This window comes from Nelusetta ayraudi, unplaced genomic scaffold (assembly GCF_046127955.1).
Source record: "Nelusetta ayraudi isolate G7.1 ecotype Tasmania unplaced genomic scaffold, CSIRO-AGI_Nayr_v1 ptg000090l, whole genome shotgun sequence".
NCBI lineage: Eukaryota > Metazoa > Chordata > Actinopteri > Tetraodontiformes > Monacanthidae > Nelusetta > Nelusetta ayraudi.
The window spans coordinates 4,291,732-4,310,115 of NW_027466140.1; the positions used below are offsets into that span (position 1 = coordinate 4,291,732).

General features: G+C 42.3%; 3 protein-coding genes across 5 annotated transcripts in view; 1 reads left to right on the forward strand and 2 right to left on the reverse strand.

Moving 5' to 3' along the window:
- The window catches only part of tspan6 (tetraspanin 6), a 120,773-nt gene that overhangs the window by 62,852 nt on the left and 39,537 nt on the right, over window positions 1-18,384 (reverse strand). The window lies entirely within an intron of this gene.
- cstf2 (cleavage stimulation factor, 3' pre-RNA, subunit 2) lies at window positions 21-8,270 on the reverse strand. Of its 2 annotated transcripts, XM_076046597.1 has the most exons (14): window positions 8,117-8,270; window positions 7,801-7,879; window positions 7,444-7,613; window positions 7,203-7,339; window positions 6,694-6,813; window positions 6,440-6,562; window positions 6,015-6,132; window positions 4,667-4,726; window positions 3,057-3,156; window positions 2,266-2,465; window positions 1,516-1,640; window positions 934-1,017; window positions 433-584; window positions 21-322 (listed from the first exon to the last, which is right to left on the reverse strand). In XM_076046597.1, the coding sequence occupies exons 1-13, from the start codon at window positions 8,202-8,204 to the stop codon at window positions 462-464; spliced, it is 1,527 nt and encodes a 508-aa protein (XP_075902712.1). In that variant the 5' UTR covers window positions 8,205-8,270; the 3' UTR covers window positions 21-322; window positions 433-461. The 2 variants fall into 2 exon arrangements, with proteins under 2 accessions (XP_075902712.1, XP_075902713.1); XM_076046598.1 differs by lacking the exon at window positions 4,667-4,726.
- bcorl1 (BCL6 corepressor-like 1) overlaps window positions 10,060-18,384 on the forward strand; it is a 28,130-nt gene continuing 19,805 nt past the window's right edge. The window contains exon 1 of one of the 2 annotated variants that reach the window (XM_076046594.1): window positions 10,060-10,217. The gene's annotated coding sequence lies outside the window, so the exon portion shown is untranslated. Of the gene's footprint in view, window positions 10,218-17,523; window positions 17,695-18,384 lie in introns of those variants that run through there. The other variant, XM_076046592.1, reaches the window with a different exon arrangement.

The window sequence follows — 18,384 nt, forward strand, 5'->3', positions numbered from 1 at the left end:
TACACAGTTTAAAGCAATGCATGTCTGTTTGATGTGTTTTATTGACGGAACAATAACCTGACAAACATTTTCCAAAAACAAAAAATAATCATCATCTTTACAGAAAAAAAAGATTAAAATTTGACAACATTCAAACTCTCATTGACTACTTGGGATTCTGTTTGTTAATCTTTCTGCAGCCTTGTGTTCTCATACAAAAAAAAACAGAACATACAACGAAGAAATAATAATAAAAAAAAAACAACAACATAACATTTCCAACTAAGGAGACGTCCTCAGATCTGTTCAAGCAGCAGGTGACAAAGTGGAGGAGATCCAGTTCCTACAGGAGGGAATAAAATGGATGAGAACTTTTATTCTGTGACAAAATGAGTATGCCTCTAATTTTTTATCCAGGGATGGATACGTTTGAATAAATAAAAAATTCTTTGCCTTCTTAAAAGCTTTCATCAACTGAATCCTCACGGCGCTCCTGCTGTTTTCTGAATCTGCTCTTTGAGGATGAGGATGCTCTGTCGCTGCTCCGGGGGCAACATGGCGATCTGTTCTGGGGTCAGCTGCAGGACCTGCATGATCAGGGCGGCCTAGAGAAGGAAACATCGGCTCCTCTTTAGTTTTCCTTCAACGGGAAAGTTGCACTTCCCTGCTACAAAACAGACGGGCTCGTCAGGTGTCTTGTCTCATCCTCTCTGATACTCTGAACTGGTGGAACCAGAATACCTCTCTGAGCCCTTGCCATTAACACCTTCCATTATAAGTCAAACAATTGCAGCTGATCTTTAAATAAACATAGTCTCCGTTCCTAGAGTGAGACGCCACAATGACTTGCAACTATCAAAAGAAAAAGCATGAATGGTCCGTGTCAAGCTTTGAGATCTGTTAGATATTTACAGAGTGCTGCATAATTATTGGCCAACAGAAATAAACACGTACCTTTTCCTGGTCCTGAGTGGAAACCTGGCTCTGCCCTGGACTGAAGCCGCCTCCTGATGGAGGGACACCCTGCATACCAGGACCCTGCAGGACACATCCGCTGTGACTCTCAACTGCTTATCCCAAAACTCCAATCAAAGCCAAAGTTGCATCTCTTATTTTTGTCAAATTTACCTGCCAGCAGGCATATTCACCTGAGTTTAGCCATGATTTTAGACTAGTCGTCTTCAAATTCTACTTTTCACTTTCTACAGCGAGGTTTACGGAACAAAAGAGAAGCAGAGATTGAACTACTGAACTGATCCACGAGAAGAAAACTGGCAGCTAAAGTTACTGAGGCCTAATTTTTGGTTGGTCAAAATTAAACAAATAATAATTTGTTTAAACAGTGTGCTGTATCCATAAGATCATTTTCTTTTAGAATTCCTAAACAAGTGTGAGCTTTTCTGATTCCAAATCATTGCTGCAGTCCTGCATTGAGCCAATGCCGAAGAGCAATCTAATGTCGCCTTCTTCTTCTCTTTACTTTTACACTACGCGTCTCTTACAACAACGATATGAAACAGCATTAGGCCACTTTACCGGTCTGGCCGGTGGGGGGGCATTGGAACTCATCCCGTGTGGAACGGGGCCCTGCATCCCTGCAGCCATGGGAACCCGCTGAGCCTGCACTGGTCCACGGGCATCCATCGCTCTCGGGTCACGACCTACAGGAGGGAACGCAGACAATTTTGTGCACGTGTCAGTCATTCAGTGTCAGTTCTGGGAAAAGGAAAAAAAGAGGAACATGTCTGACATTGCATTTCGAAAGATGTCCTCACTGTTGTATGAGAAAGGTTTCTATCACCTCGCCTTGGATGCGGCTACAGGAAGGAATTAAAGGGACTTGACGGGACTCACAATGAGGCTCAATTGATACGGATGATTAAATGAATACAACAGAAAGTTAGCACGACACAAAAGATTCCTTTGTGCAGGCAGACAGTCAACGCATTGTTAGAATTTACAAACTACCATGGTTGCACGTCCACCTGTTTCCAAACCACACAGCATTAACAGTGTAAATATGACTGTACAACCCACCCAGTAAAATAAACAAAAAACAAATGAAAAACAAACAACATTTGCAATACATGTGCAATAAAAACGTATTTATCAACACTTATTTAGTTATGTAAATAATTTGCATAGATTTTTTATTTATTTTTAATTCTCTTAGAACTCTTAAATTCTTCTCTTTGCACGATACACGCTGCCATAACGATGCAAATGTCCCCCAATGTGGGATAAATCAGGGCATTCCTATTCTTATTCTCATTACTGTGACGCTACCTCGGGCTTCCATTGGGGGGCCCCGCGGCTCCATCATCATGGGCCCCCTGGGGTCACCCATCATGTTCCTGGGTTCACCCATGTGAGGGCCTCTCATGTCCATCGGCGGCCCTCTCATATCCGGAGGAGGTCCGGGTGCCATTTGGCCCATGTGTACCGGAGGCCCCTGGTGCTGTGGCGGACCGCCCATGTAGCCGCGGCTAAACGCGCACAGGCACAAAGGAAACAATAGGACATCAAAAATAATGGTGGATAATATTTGGGCACAAAAAAAAGCACAATCTGGTTCCACTGTGCTGCATAATAAACTGTAAGGTTATTGATTCAATTAAAGATGGAACATTTTTCTTCTCGTCCAAGAGGTCAGACAGTGGCGCTATACAGGTGCTGACAATAGCTGCATACCAGCTGAGTCAGTGAGCTGCCTCAGTCTTTTATTCAGATTTTATAGAATTACACAACAAAACCAACCAAAGAATCATATGTATGGTCTTCTAAAACCTAATTTAAAATAAAAAAAAAATCATGTGTTGAATGACATCAATATTGCGAACACAGGGTGACTGAGCAACTCTAACCTTCACTTTACAGCCAAGTCGTCCCGGTGAGACAACATGGAACGAAACAGGGGAATGAATGCACAACAGCAATTCTCAGCTGTGACCTGCTTGGTGTCAGCTCTTAGTCTAAACAACTTGGTAGGAATAATGAGGGCTTGTTTAGTAAGGGTAAAACAATAATGGATGAGAGCTTGTTCGGTAAGGGTACCGCAATAATGGAGAGGGTCTTACTTTGGGTCTATTACTTCTCCAGTGACAGACAACAGAGTTCCTCCTCTGGGGTCATTTGGACCGTCTCCTAGGAGGCCTCTGGGTGGGATGCCACCGGGACCTGTGGGAAGGAGAACCAACCTTTCAACAAAGAACGGCTTAAAAGTGCAGAAACTGTACATACATAATTAATTTGCACGTTTATGACAGCTTGAATTATAGGCTTGCGTTTTGACAAACCAGTACAAAGAAATGCTGTCAAAACAGACACACACCTATAATGCGAGTTTCAGTACAAAGAAAAGGATGCACGAGGCACATGCCAAACAGCCGCGGAGAAGTCGTTAAGCACATGTCAGGGTAATGAAAAGGGAAAAAATTCCATCTTACAATAATGTGCTTTGACACCTTTAAAGACAAGGTGCACCCGGTGGCCACGGAAGTGAAGCCGTTAAAGGTAAAATGAGCTGTAAAAGAGTCCTGGCGAGGCTGAATGTGACGAGCATTTGGCAGGCTGGAGAAGGGCAGGGTGGCTATTTCTGTTTGTAGAGGTTTGGAGGACGTGAATACCTGCATAAATGACAGGTCTTAAACACAGTCACCTGCACCGTGAGAAGCAAAAACCAGCGTCCGTGACTCTGCTACAGGACGGCTTTGCACGAACCATTAATAAAGAAGAAAAGATTGAAGTCACCGCTCACTGCTCCTCTTTGCTGCAGCAGATCATTCTGTGAACTCGCAGAGCCTGAAGCAGAAATCTGAGCCCAGATCTGTGACGCTCATCAATGATCAGGGCCTTTGAGTTTGGTCGAGCCAGCTTATGCAAAAGGCTCCGGCTGTGTGGGATGCGCTTCCACAGTGTGGCGCTGTGGTGCTCACAACAGACAGAGACTGCTTCAAAAGTTCTGACAGCTTTTTATTTATTTTTTTTTTTAAGTACTCTTTGATACCACTACGCATCAGGTTCCATTATGTGGTCCGACTCGAGGAGATGCACAATCTGGACTAAAGTGCATTGTAATATCTGTAGATGTACCCTAACAATGGTGCTGCAAAAATGACACAATAATGCACATTTTACACGTCCATTGTCACCCGTACTGCTCTACTCCTCTCGATATTAAGTTTTTCAAAAGTAGTTTTTTGGGTGGCTTCTGCATTTATGATTCCAATATGTATTCAAATTCAGGGCTTTGTTGATTTAGAGAATCTTCCTACATTCACACAGAGTTCGGGTAATTCATCACGCTCCGCATTAAGTTTACAGTAGCGAGTTTTCCCGCAGCTGCTTCGCGCAAACTTTTTCTTTTCAAGCTGCTTCGTTCTGCCGAGATAAAAATCAGCTCTCAGACTTTGTTATTTGATTTGACTAATTCCAAGTATTTTGGCTTAGGTTCAAGGCTGATAAAGTTTCAGAAAAGACCCGCCCACCCTGACACTCGCTCACTAACGGACAGACTCGTGGAAGCTGAAGCTGAGACGGCAAACGGGTTCACGTTTGATCCTCAAAGACCAGAAGTTTGTTGAACCTAAGTGACAAAAGGTTGGATGGGAGTGCTGTATATCTGGGCAGCGGCCAGGCCGTACTGGTCCCGTGGTGTGAGCGGTGGACTGATAGAGAACAGCGATACCTTGAGGCCGCTCGATAGCAGCTTGCCCTGATGATCCTGTTGGAGAATGCTGAAGGTTTCCTGAGTCAGCGTTTAAGTGGAGAAAGAAACAGGAGACAAGACTCAAGAGGGCAAAGCGGCACTTTTGTGGGCAGTTTGAGGGGGGGGGCCGATGACATCAGAGCTCGCATGCAAATGAATTGGCACACACACACACACACACACACACACACACACACACACACACACACACACACACACACACACACACACACACACTATGTCGCCAATGTGTGGAACGGAATTTCATGTAATAAATGCATAATATTGGATTAATGTGTTTTATGAAGTGATTATGCCTATATGTGCTTTATACACAGCTAACCCAGCGAGGGATGACTTGGTGTTTTACTGTGCTGCTTCTTCGTGATGAGGTGGTTTGAATCTTCAGATTTCCCTCAGTAAAAGAAAACAAACTTGTACTAATGACATTTAACAATACATTAAAATACTTAATTTACATTTTAAATTCATGTTTGTTTTTTCTTTCGCCAGCAGGTTACAAGTTTAGATGTGTTAGTAAAAGGCTGCCTTCATTTTTCAGAATGAATGACGTTTGATTCTGTGCAGACAAAATTTCTCTTTTAGGGCTCAAACTGATAATTTTCAGTAATCTGTGGTTGTTCAGTTTCTTCCCCATCCTGTCGTCTTGCACCAAAGTGCTGGACGGATGACTTAACTGATGACTGGTGTGTCCGCCGTGCAGAAAAACAGCCATGTTAGCAACACTTTGTGGTCCTGCTGAGTGCACTTTATAAGGGCTACCGTACCAGCTTAACAAGACGGATTTTCTAACCCAGAAAATAGAAGAGTGCAGATGAGAGGAAAACATTTCAGGCACGATTGTTGTTCTTTTCAATGCCTCTTCACATTGCTGTGACTGATCTGTGGCCTTTATCAAGATGGGAGAGCAGGTACAGGAGAAAAAACATTATGGCCTGGACAAGTTGATGGCCTGCATTTCTGAGGTAACGCGCTGACAATTACCGAGGCTCTAGTGCCACCTAGTGGTCATGTGTTAAAATTTAAGCAGCTTTTCATTATTAGAAAAGGCTAATCATGTATTAAATACATTCAGTTCATTCAAAGGTCAGCCAGTCAAACTCTTACACATCACAAATGGGTGTTCGGATGACTTCAGGCAGGAATTCATGATTCAGTTATGTTGCTTTTGTAAGAGAACAGGTGAAATAGAGAGAGTCACACGAGACACAGAGATTCATCGATTATCCAAAGCTATCGATGCCAATAAAAAGGAATGATGCCAACACCAGTTTAACAGACAATGGACGTGTTTGTGCAGTTTTACCTGGTGGCCCCACTGGTACTGGCCCCTGGCCCTGTCCTGGTACAGGCATTGATCCTGGGACAACTCCCATATTTGGAGGCTGCATCATTTGAGGGGCTCCGTTGACGTGCATTCCAGGCTGGTGACAGAGAAACATTTAATTCACAACTTAGCCTCTGTTTGCAGGGTAGATTACATTTTCTTGATTTAAACATTCACATATTTGAGCAAAATGAATAATCAGAGGCACAATAAATAACAACAACTTTTATAGTTTTGTTCACCAGCCTGAAAACAGACAATCGTATTACTATCAAACAGTAGATTCAGCTGCATTTATGTAAGGTCATGTGACATCTCATCCATTTTCTAGAAAGTAATGATGACTGCTGGGGAAAGAAGGAAATAATGTGACCGCATTTTGAGGAACAAATAGTTTTACTCACTCCAGGCTGTGGCTGAGATGCCGGCACGTTGGCCTGAGCAGGAGGAGCATTAACTGGTGGGGCTCCACCTCCCTGTCCACCGGGAACCAGTGGCTGGACTGTAGTTTGACGGTGAAGCATTTTCTACAGACAAAATGAAAAACACACATCTTTACAGTGGACCACTTTTTAAATTCATACTTTATCTTTAAGCTAGAGAGACAGAGGCAGATAAACTTTTTATTCCCTTCATTTGATTCAACAGCATCCCTCACCAAGGCTATCTCTGGATCAACAATCCTCATAACCACTTGGGCCTGCAGCAGAGCATAGGCCAGCTGAGGGTTCTGCAGCAGCATGTTCCTCGCCTCCTGGGGACTGTTCTGCACACACAGCTAAGCAGAGAGAATTCGAGATATTAAAAATGGGTAGAAGAAAATCGAAACCTGCACCGTATCTCTTGCGCAAAGAGCTATTAATTTTGACAGATTCAACATACTCCTGCGGGTTCTGCTCACACTTGAAATTCAACGGCCTGACAAAAAGAATCAGCTTTAAAAAATTGTTGAAAGAAGCTGTTCAATACAACAATTTCCAAGTTTGGGGGGGGGGGGTGACAGATGTGCAAAGATAGATTTTCACCTGTCGTAATACAGATTGACGATAAAACACAAGCTTTTTTTAAGGCAGGGAAAAGAATCTTTAAAAGTCAGTTGAGAGCAGCGTTTTTATTTCTAAATGAAATAACTCATATTTTAAACAGTTGGGCAGCAAAAGTTCTTACCTTCATCTGTTTCATGAGTTCAAACATCTGTTCCGGTGGCAAACTGGCCACAGCTCTGCTGATGGACTCTGGGGCTTCCTGTGGCTGGACAGTGTCACCATATGGAGACTCTATGGTGGGCGCCCCAGTTCCTAAGCCTGTGACATAAAACACCAGATTAAAACATCATTCAGTGCTGTGCATGAGAGCACTTAGTATAAAACACTGCTGTTTATTAGGAAGAAAGGACATAGGGCCTTACTTTTGAGCTCCTCTTTGTTTTTCTCACTGGCTGCATTGTCAACACGGAGAGCCCGACCACTGAACTCTCTCCCGTTCAGGTTCCGCATGGCACTGAGGGCCGTCTCCTGGTCCTGATATTCACAGAAGCCATATCCTTTTGGCTTGCCTGTCTCTCTGTCATACACTAACCTAATAACATCAGCATAGAGTTAATGTAATGAAATGCAATCTATGACATGACAATACATGTTAACAATAGTTAATGCTGGAATAATTATTTTTGAAGAACTCAATTTAAAATGTTATTTGTACAATATGGCGTCAGCTGTAAGATTCGATGGTTACACGTAAGAAATGCTGTTCGATTTGAACTTACCTGAAGCTGACAACGAGTCCAACTTCAGAAAATATATCCTTCAGCTGTTCTTCTGTGGCTTCATATGGAATGTTTCCGACTAAATATCGACACCAAACATTGATGAAAAATATTAGTTTCCTTCCAGAAGGGAGTAGACATCTGGTACATTACTAAGCACATCCGTTCAAGTTTGTTGCATCAATGCTTGGCTAACAAAATAATAGCCGACTAGCTATGTTAGCAAGCTTTAGTTCACCACGGCCCCACGACCGGTAAAAGCCATGTTTGTGCAAATAGACGGCAGCAACCGGACAAGAAAGAGAAAAACACTCACCAAACACAGATCTTAAGGAACGGTCAACGGCTGGGTCTCTGTTGGCGGCTGCAGCGGCGGCGGCAGGGAGGGCAGCAACGTTCGCCATGTTGGGGAAAGAAATGCATGTGACACCAGGAAGTCAAGTTGGAACAATTTCCGTTTTTCTTAAACAGGCTAAACGTGTGTGTGTGTGTGTGTGTGTGTGTGTGTGTGTGTGTGTGTGTGTGTGTGTGTGTGTGTGTGTGTGTGTGTGTGTGTGTGTTTTAATGATCAGTGTGTAATATTCATGTTATGAATGAAATAGTTGGGAAAACTGGTGGCCTTGTTTTGTTTTTTTAACCTGTCTTCAGTTGAACATGCCTTTCGCTGCGTTTCATATTTTTGTAGTTTTGTGTTTGCCAGTAGAGTGACAAAAACTCAAACTAAGTTACAGTCACCTTATCAGCAAGTTTAAAATTCAAAACACTTAACTAATTTTATGTGACTATAAACAACACACATATTACACTATAAGAGTGTTTAAATAATGGTTCCAGACCTATATTAAAGGCTAAAGTCTGTGTATAAATTAACATTAAACAATGTGGATGAGTTGCCCTGGTCAACTCAGGAGATTAAAGTATGAAAAGACTTTGTAGTTAGAAGTGTATCATTAAGAATTGTTGTTTAAGCCTATTTTTAAGAAGTTCGTGAAAAATGGGTTACATTGCACACCTATTTTGTCTTGAAATCCCACAAAACATAAAGGGTTTTTTCTAGTCATTTTGCACACCTATTTTTAATAATTCTTGAAATCCTACAAAACAGAAAGTTATTTTGATTCCAACTAATCCCTAATGTTTAACTTCTGTTAATATTTTTTGCAAGCATTTTTCACATCATGTAATTGAGTTTGAATATTCTGAAACCTGCTACATTGTACATATGGCAAACATAACATTTTGAGATTAAGTGTAAATTCAGATTCACTTTTAAAAAATATTATTACCTAATTAAACCGTTGTGAGACTGCCCAACGTTTTCTTTTAACAAAAATATAAAATTCCATGTAAATACATGACAGGAAACAGTTATGAGCCCCTTCATGAAAATTATTTATATTTTAATTCAAATAAACAGAAAGCCTTCCAGAGAAACAATGGTTTGTTCACATAACTAAGTAATATATAATCAAAGGATTACCAATCAATGCAATTCACACACCTCAAAATTGGGTCAAGAGTCAAGCATTGAATTGTCTTAGCAATCTTCCAAGGTTGGGGAGGAGGATATTGAGAATACAAGCATGTATACTGAAACAGGTCATGCTACACCATATATGCACGTGTTTGATTTTATAATGTGCTGAGTGACAATCGACAAAGGGCAAACTATCTCAGCACCCAGTTGAGATCAACTGCGACACTCACAGATACAACTTGTTTTCATGGTGAAATTTATTTTTGGTTAGAAGATCTGAAGCACCAGCAGGACAAGAGTACATTTAATTCAATTAGAAGGGTCCGTGGGGTCCGGACCGAAGACTTCCTGTATGTAAGGCAGACGTAATGACCTCCTAAACCCAGCTGTCCAACACGGCCGGCCGGCTTTAATACGTGGATCACTGCATAAAACCCCGGGCGGGAAGGACGGCGCCGTCAGTGTGACATTCACTGGCTTGTTCCATCGAGCTGAGCTCAGCTACACGCTGCCTCTCTTCGTAGTTTCGCCGCTGCGGTTTCCGCTGCACAAACGTGTCTCCGAGACTCGGCGGACCCTGGCGGGTCTCACACTTGCCTGGATACTGGCGAAGTGGCGTCACCACCACCGCCACAGCCTCGTACCTCGTCCGAGCTCTTGTCTCCCATCGCTCCCGCCCACTCCCCCTCACTTCGGGTCGAGCTCTCCTGGGATGTTTTGTCCCCCTCGTTCGGCCGATCACACGGCGCGGTTGTTAGTTAGCGATGACCCAGCAACTCGTGAGCTGCCAGCGGTGAAGAGACAGTCGTATTCCGCCACCTCTAGTTCGTCACTCGAGCCCTCTTTCCTACGTCCTCCCCCCTTCCATGCGAAGAGAGCGACGTATCGGATCGGATATATGACCGTCCCTGACTTCTTCATTTCAACGGCCAGCAGCCAAGTGAGTGGATTATTATTATATTTAATTTTAAATTAAATTATTATTATTATTATTATTTTAATAAAACTTTGGGGTTTGGGATTGGGATTTTTCAAGCAGGGATGTTTCCCGCGGTAAGTGTCGCTGTCAGGTGCATCCAGAGGTGGGAGGTAACGAAGTACAAATACTTTGTTACTGGACTAAGGTAGATTCTTCCCGTATCTGTACTTGAGTATTTCTTTTTCTGATGACTTTTACTTTTACTCCCTACTATTTGAATTATACTATTGTGTAGTTCAATATAAAAGTTAATCATATTTTAGAAGGAGATTATTATAGAATGACTTGTCCAAGGTGTACCCTGCTTTTGCCCTATGACAGCTGTGATAGGCTCCAGCTGACTCCCATGACCCTGAGTTCAGGAAGAAGCAGGTCATGAAAATGGATGGATGGATGGATTATTATAGAGTACCTCAGCGTTGGGGTCACTTTTCAGTATGTTTTCAGTACAGAGAAAAATAAACATGTAGAAAATAACATTGGTAATGTGTGTGTATAAATGAACATATTGTTTCATTTACTGCAAAAACTCTTTTACTTTTTATTTAGTACATTTCAGAACCTGTACTTTTCCTACTTTTTTACACAAGTAAAGGAGTTGAATCAGTACTTTTACTTTTACCAGAGTATTTTTTACACAAGTATTTGTACTTTTCCTCAAGTACAGAATGTGAATACTTTTGCCACCTTTGGGTGCATCTCACCAGTTGTGGGTCAAACACACATCGACCGTGCACATTCACAGTGCTTAACGACAAATAGAGCCAGAGCGCAGTTTAGTTAACCAGCCCTTATTTAATATTCCACACCCGACTCTCAGGTGGAATGTGATGGCCCAGAACTTGATATAAAGTGCGGAGTTTTCTTAAAAAAGGGGAGGGGGAGGGGGTGAGGGTGGTGGAGCTTCCTTGAAGTCATCAAAAGCTGGCAAGGTCCCGTTTTCGGACTTAGTGCAACTGCTGCCTGTCAACTTTTTTTTTATGCAAGGTCATTTCAGATCAGTTCAGAACGTGACCAGTCGGTAACGCTTTGTGGGTATTAGGATTTGAGGGATAAAGGGGTATTGTTCAATTTTCAAAGTGTAATTTCTGACCCTTACATATTTGGCAGTTGACTTTACTTTCACTGTAAGTCCAGGTCTCTCCTGTTAAATTGCGTCCCCTAAAGCAGCTAAGTTTCATAGTCAAGAGCCCCACTCTTTGTAAACCTGTATGCTCTTAGAAAGAAGCACAGAACATGGCTCTGCATTATCCTGTTGGGATTAGCAGCCACGTGTTGTGAAAAAGGCATTGTCTGTGTGTAGTGTCTATGTACCTTTTCTGTATGCGAGATTCAATTTCATGTGTTTTGTGAACCACAGATGTTGGATGGTGAACACTGCAATCTGGTTAGTATCTTTTCTCCTTGGCTCGAGGGAAATCTCATAATTTCACCTTCCAAAGGCCCATTTAGGGCAGCATCTCAAAAGAACATTGGCAACTTTTTGTTGCTCACATGCATTTATAAATACAGTGAACTTCCAACATTTTTTTTCAGTTTCAGGATGCACCCTTCAAGAATCACATTAGTTTTTTTTGGTTGTTTTTTTTTTTTGCAGTGCTGCCAGATGGATTGAAGGTCACAAGCATTCAAAGGTTGCTTTCATCCTTGAAACTTGCATTGATTTCTCTCAATGCCTTTGATGATATTGTGAGTCATTGATGGTGAAAAACTCATTTGCACACCAAAAAACTTTTCTCTTAAAAGCTGCACACTTTGGCCAGAAAGTTTTCTCTAAATTGATGAATCGCGACTGTCAATGCTAGTGAACGAGCAAACTGATATCCCATTCATACACAATTGTGATGTAATCACTTATTACCCAATTTTATTTCCACACTTCATTTTTCCATTATGTTGTTTCCTCAAGTCCTGAAATTTTCATTTTCTTTCTTAGTTTGCCCTGTCCCAACCTGATTTTTTTAAAAAATTTTATTCAATGTGTTTTACTTCTGCATGTCCTAATTATCGAAGTGTGCAGAGATAGGAAGCGTCATACATATGACAGCTCTACTTTAAGAGATTTGAAGTGGAGATACGCAGCGGAACTGAAGGATCGCATACAGGGTTCTCATAAAAGGTTGAATTAATCATGGATGCTCTGAATAATCTAAGCCTCACTTCAGAGACAGAGAATAATGTCCTCTGTTTCTCCAACACCAAAGCGTATCCTTGTCATCACACCAACCAGACCAATTGGTGCTGACCAAGTCAAACTCTCCAATCAGCCATTCAGTACCTTTACATGCACACTTTGTATTCCACTTTTATTCAGAATACAAAAGTATTCCAAGTTTGATATACTTCACATAAACAGCACAGTCCGGCTTGGTTTACCAAATTACACCTTCTTTGTTTTTCTGTGATTTAGGAGATGGTGAAATTAATTGGGTTTCAGGAGCCTTTTTTTGGAGTACAAATTTGCAAAAGTAAGATCTGACAGTGGTTTTGTGAACACAACGCTATTGCTTCTTGCAGATCTCCAGTGTAAGAAACATTGACACATTCTCTGGACGCATTCTTGCTCATTATCTCAGGTCATTTTTTCAAAGATCCATGGGACATCCTCACGTTTTCTCTCCGTCTTCCATCACTGGTGTCTATCAAAAGTCTCCTCCCACTAATCACTGCCACGCAACCACTTCCAAAATCCCTGTTCCGTCCATGGTAATATTTAGGGTGGCTCTCCCTTCTCTGAATGGCTTGAAGAATCCTCCTTTTCTGGTCAATACTTAGGTCCTATACTAGGATACACAGTGGAAACTACATGAACGCCATTTTTCAAAATGTGTCTGCAAAGACTGCTTTAAGGTGAGGTAAGATACAGTAGTATGAATATTCATATCCAATAGCCATGGAAACAGCATAATTAGGATATAGCCTTTTTTGTGATTAGGGAAAAAAACTGATTAATGTGCATGTAAACACTGATCATGACTGAATTAATGCGATCGTGTGACTTCCCAAAGTGTTGCGTTTTCTCTATTTAACGAGGCAGTACAATCACTATACATGCCTGTAGCTGTTTTAATGGCTCCCTTCTTGTGCGAACTTGTGAAAAAGAAAAAATAGGCTGTCATTCTCGCAAAGCTCTTACATAGTGACGAGCAGTGAGTGAAAATCCACTTCCTGCTTGTTTATCCCACTATAAAGGTCTGTGTCACACTTTCCGCCTTTCAAAGAAGGCTTTTGAGTTTACGATTGTTTCTCAGCATCGCAGCCATGAGGAGATACCTCCATCAAATCATCCATACAAAACATTCTATCAGCAAGCCTGAGTACGTGTATGATACACATTTTCCAGTATTCTAAAATTACAGGTTATCGAGAGTGACCAAACCCTCGTTCCTCAGAATAGTTATGCACTCCCCTCATTAGGTGATGACTTCATCAATACTTAAATACCAGCCTGTGTCTGTGGCTCCTGTCTGCAGAGGTATTCCATTTTCTGGGCGTCTTGTATTGTCTCTTGATGGGCAGGATGCATCGCCAACCTGTAGCTGAGCGTGAAAGAAGACTGAGGTTATGCATGAGTCTGATATGGCAACAGTGCCGCTGCAGGATGGCGGCCACCCAGACTCTCGCAATTACCTGCTCCATTTTTGGTGAATTCTTACATCTCTCTAGTTAAATCCAGACTTGCTAACTGGGCCATTGCATCACTAACAGCGGCACTTACGTGTACTACATGTGTGATTGCAGCTACTTTCTGGAGCCACTAATAAGGGTACTTTTACACCGGCTTTGTTGCGTTTGCGTCAATCTCCTGTTGGTTTTTACCGTCACGGCAATTTGTTTGGAAAGGTGTGAACGAAGGTGCAGTTCGTGGTATTAGCTAATCCCACCTGATGTGATCCAGGTGTCTGGCATACATAGTTCAACGTGTTTGTTACACTCCTTGTTATGTTCACTGTAATGCTAGCAGTAATCTGCATAGTGCAAATTAATCTAGCATTATTGGGGCATTTTTTTGAAGTCCTCTTGGCATCCTGCTGATTTGCTTTTGCCTGGTTTATTTGACGACCTATATGAGGAAATTTCAGCTTTGCCAGCGATTCTTGTTGATGATGCCCTAACATAATTATGCTCTTTCTTTTGGTGATCACACATTGTCTTGAACTCATGTATCTGACTCATCGCCTACACACGTAGTTAACAATGTCACATGGTTTGCTGCAACTGATTTAATTTTGAGTGTCATCGAGCTAATCAAAACAGAAAACAACACGTAAAAATTAATCAATTCAGACTTGAGACAACCCAAATTTATGAAAATAATCTAGCCATCCAAGCGTGCTGACAGTAAGTGCCATCTCAGGCATCTCAATAACACCTCAGTGTAGATAAATGGGTGAACCTATTAGCAAAGTAAGATGAGATAACTTGATTCTGGCATGTGTGCATGCCAAAGATTGTGCTTGATTCTAGAAATGCATTCTATCAGAGAAACCCAGGAGGATTTTCTGCAAACACAACATCAAACACATTTCAAACCCTGCCTCTGTTTGACTGTATACAACAGCGAGAAGTCCCCACACACGCAGCAGAAACATGGTGGGACGACAGAGGAGTGACACAAGCAACCCCTCTTAAACAGAGGCAACTGTTGACCTCTTACTGTGCAATTACAATGAGGTCCCTCCTCTGATGACTTCATGAATAATCTTAATTCAGTTGATTGCTGGGCTGGAGAACATCCCATAAATTTGTTTTGATGAGGTTATGTTGTGTTGATAAGAGTTTAACACCCCATCACCATGACAAAACAACTCGCAGGACCGCATTCAAGGTGCTCCTCACTTAGGTAAAGTATGTGAGTGTCCCTACCTTTCTCAAGTTGTTTTGTGAAGAAGTGTTTGGATGAAAGGTCAAACATCCATCAAGCATCCAGTTGCCAGTTCTTTTTAGTTCCTTGCCCATTGTTTTCTTTTTGTTTAAATATTTTATTGGCTGGCAACCTCTGCCAACAACTGTAATGTTAAAAAAAACAACACAAACTCTGTGTCCAGAGTCCACGGTTCTGTCAATGTTAAGTGTGGCAGTGCATGTAACTGTAGGTTTAACTTTAAGATGCTGTTACTTAGTTAGCAGAGGAGCTAGATGACTTCTGCCAACTACATTTTGCTTATGGTATAAATTTGCACCCTAGCACACATTGAGTTTCAGCTCAATCAATATCTGTTGCCGGAATGCAGCGAGAAAATTGGAAATGGAATCAAACTCTGAGTCTAAGGAGGAGGAGTGTCATGACAAGCGGGGCATAATGGACTTGATTGACAGTGTCTCTTTAGAAATATTATTAATAAAAAATAAAAAAAACATTAGTGCATTGCACGTGTGGACTGCAGGGGGATGAAATGACACAACACCAAGCCAGACTCCTCATCAGTTACCTGACAAAGGATGTTTTCCTACTCCTCCTCTTACTCTGGAAATTAATGGTTTCAGGCAAACCAAAAGACAAATTGGAAGACAAACCGTATTTTAAACTTGACTTAAGGTGTTTATTTGTTTCCCCTCTTTTACCAAATAAATGGGTAGTTTTCCTCTCTCTGTGAATAAAAAGAGGTGCACTTCATGTTTTGTAACCTTCAAATTCCTGATCGGACTCCAAGAGAGCTTGTGAAACGCGTTAGGTCCTGCTTGAACACATCTCATGGCTGAAACAATCGGACACTGCTAAAAGCCTCTCCATTCTCAATGTTGTCCACAGCCTCTGAATGCAGGCACATTTTTAGTAAAAAAAAAAAAAAAGAAAAAAAGTTTAAAAAAAAAAGTGGCAGTCTTTGTTATTTAAATGCAGAGCATCATTGCCAAGCCTTGCAGTACGACAGGCAACACTTTCATAAGACCAGTGCGCTCACATTTTTGCCCTCTGATGTGCTGGACCCCTCATCTCTCTTCCAAATCACATACTTCTGTTTGTATACTTCAATCCACTACATTTCACCGCAGTACATTCCTTGGATGACTGTCTGCAATTGTGGGTGTTATGCCAAATTATATGCAATGTCGAATTACAAGACAAACCAAATTTTAAGCAATTGTAATGTATGTGTAAGGCTAATTAGCTTGAAAAGGTTTGAGAATCAGACTTTTGAAGAAACAAAACAGTAACAGTAGCTTTCCCTGCTTGTTGTCCAGACGGTCAAATTAACACATGTGTGGAGTTTTTGCACAGTCTCTGCCATAATCCATATAGTCACATGAGCAGGTACATCGCCCCACCTCAAAACTCATCAAATCCACGATGCTCTTTTGGACAAGCTGCGACCTGCTCATTCACACTATGAAATAATAATGTAGGTAACATTCTGAAGCAAATGCTGGAAACTGCTTTCTTGAGTAAACCACTGGGCCGAATCACATGAAGCAAATCTCACAGTGCAATAGTCATTTGGTTTTTGGCTCTTGATCATGGTCAGTCAGGAAGAAATCACCATCACTATCCACCACAAAGTCTGACATGATCAGACTCAGCCTCTTCTTAACATACGTATTGTTTCGATTACAGGAGTAGCTGCTCTAAACCGGAACTTTTTCAATCTCTCCGTCCAGAAGGTATGTATTTCCTGCTATTCATTTGTCTTCAAAACAGCTCTGTCTCGTTATGTCAACGTATTGTTTCATAGCGTGGTGAATGTGCAGGTCACAACTTGTCCACAAGAACCTTTTTAAGGTTGTTGGATTGTGTATTTGATGAGTTTTGAAGGTGGGAGACCTGTACCATTTACCACCGGTTTGTTCATTGAGCAGCTCGCATCTCCGCCCCCAAATCTAAAAACAACACCATTAAAGAGAATGCTCCCATTCATATACACATAATCTACAGGTATTGTGTAAATGTGCCAAAAATGTTGAACGACTGTTTTAATGACAAAATAAGACATTTTGATACAGCACATCCTCAACATATACTCAAGTAACACGTGCACGTAATCGCAAATTTGGCCCAGGAAAATACTGGGGTAAAAAAAAATAATAATCTTTTGTTTTTTTTGTCGACAAACAAGAGAGTCTGCTTCGGAATGGCAGTTAAATCTTGTCTCACTCGGCGTCCACTGCTTTTAAAGATTTAAACACGGAGGGAGCACCGGTCTGTTTGTTATTCACCTGTAGGGCTTTTTTTTTTCTTTTCTTTTTTTTGTGCCCCGGCGCTAGGACCCAGGGTGCGCGATTTCCATCTCCAGCTGCTGCAGACCGAAAACTGGCAATAAGGGGGAAGATCGCGAGGACAAAAAATTTGCATACTGTATTCATTGTACTTGAAAATCACATCCCCGCACGGCCCCGCACGCACGGTCGGACGCCGCCGCCGCCCGCCGCCGCCGCGTACGGAGACAACAATAAGCTTGTTGCGCCGTGTGCGCGAGGCTTTGCGGCTGCTTCGGAGCGCAAGGTAAGACGGCGCAATACCACGCGATTACTAATAACAAAGGCGTTACGGGCGAGCGAGAGGGGGCATTAAAGGGGGCATTGCACAACGCGATCGAAGGCGAGGGCACTGCAAAACTCTGGGCAAACTTTGACCTGGATGTGCGTTCATCTCCAGTCGTCCGCTGTCTTTTTGCGGGAGACCACATGTAGTTTTTTTTTGGCGGCGGCGGCGATCGCCTCGCCTGTTATCCCGCGACATTGATGTGGACTCGTGTCACACACACACACACACACATACACCCAACACACACTGGCAAGTTGTGTCCGTGACACGGGACGCCAGTGAGCCGTCCGTGCACATCGGCTGCGTGAATGCAGTTGACCGTGTGGTCGCTGTCACGGCGGATTTTTTTTGTGTGTGTGTGCGTGTGTGTATGTGTGCGCGCGTTGGAAATCCCGCACGACATAGCAGCAGCCCCCGCGTAACATCAGTTGGACGACGCATCGGGCCAGCCATTAACCTGACAAATAGGAACATCAGCCCTCAGTTTTCCCCTCTCTCTCTCCTCTCCTCTCCTCTCCTCTCCTCTCTGCCTGTGATCGGCTCCCACCCTTCTTCCCCTCCTCGTTTTGTCGGCTGCGTGCGATGCGTGGCTCGGCTGCTTTCGCCGACGTAGGGAGGATTAAAGAATAAAGTAGTTGATGTTTTTCT

What these genes read in the sequence shown, in the direction of transcription:
- cstf2 (XM_076046597.1), bottom strand. Translation starts at nt 8,204, where the DNA reads ATGGCGAACGTTGCTGCCCTCCCTGCCGCCGCCGCTGCAGCCGCCAAC. An exon ending in AACTCATGAAACAGATGAAG is followed by an intron (nt 6,814 to 7,202) that starts GTAAGAACTTTT and finishes CTCTCTGCTTAG; the next exon opens with CTGTGTGTGCAGAACAGTCC. An exon ending in AGTACCAGTGGGGCCACCAG is followed by an intron (nt 4,727 to 6,014) that starts GTAAAACTGCAC and finishes ACGCTGACTCAG; the next exon opens with GAAACCTTCAGCATTCTCCA.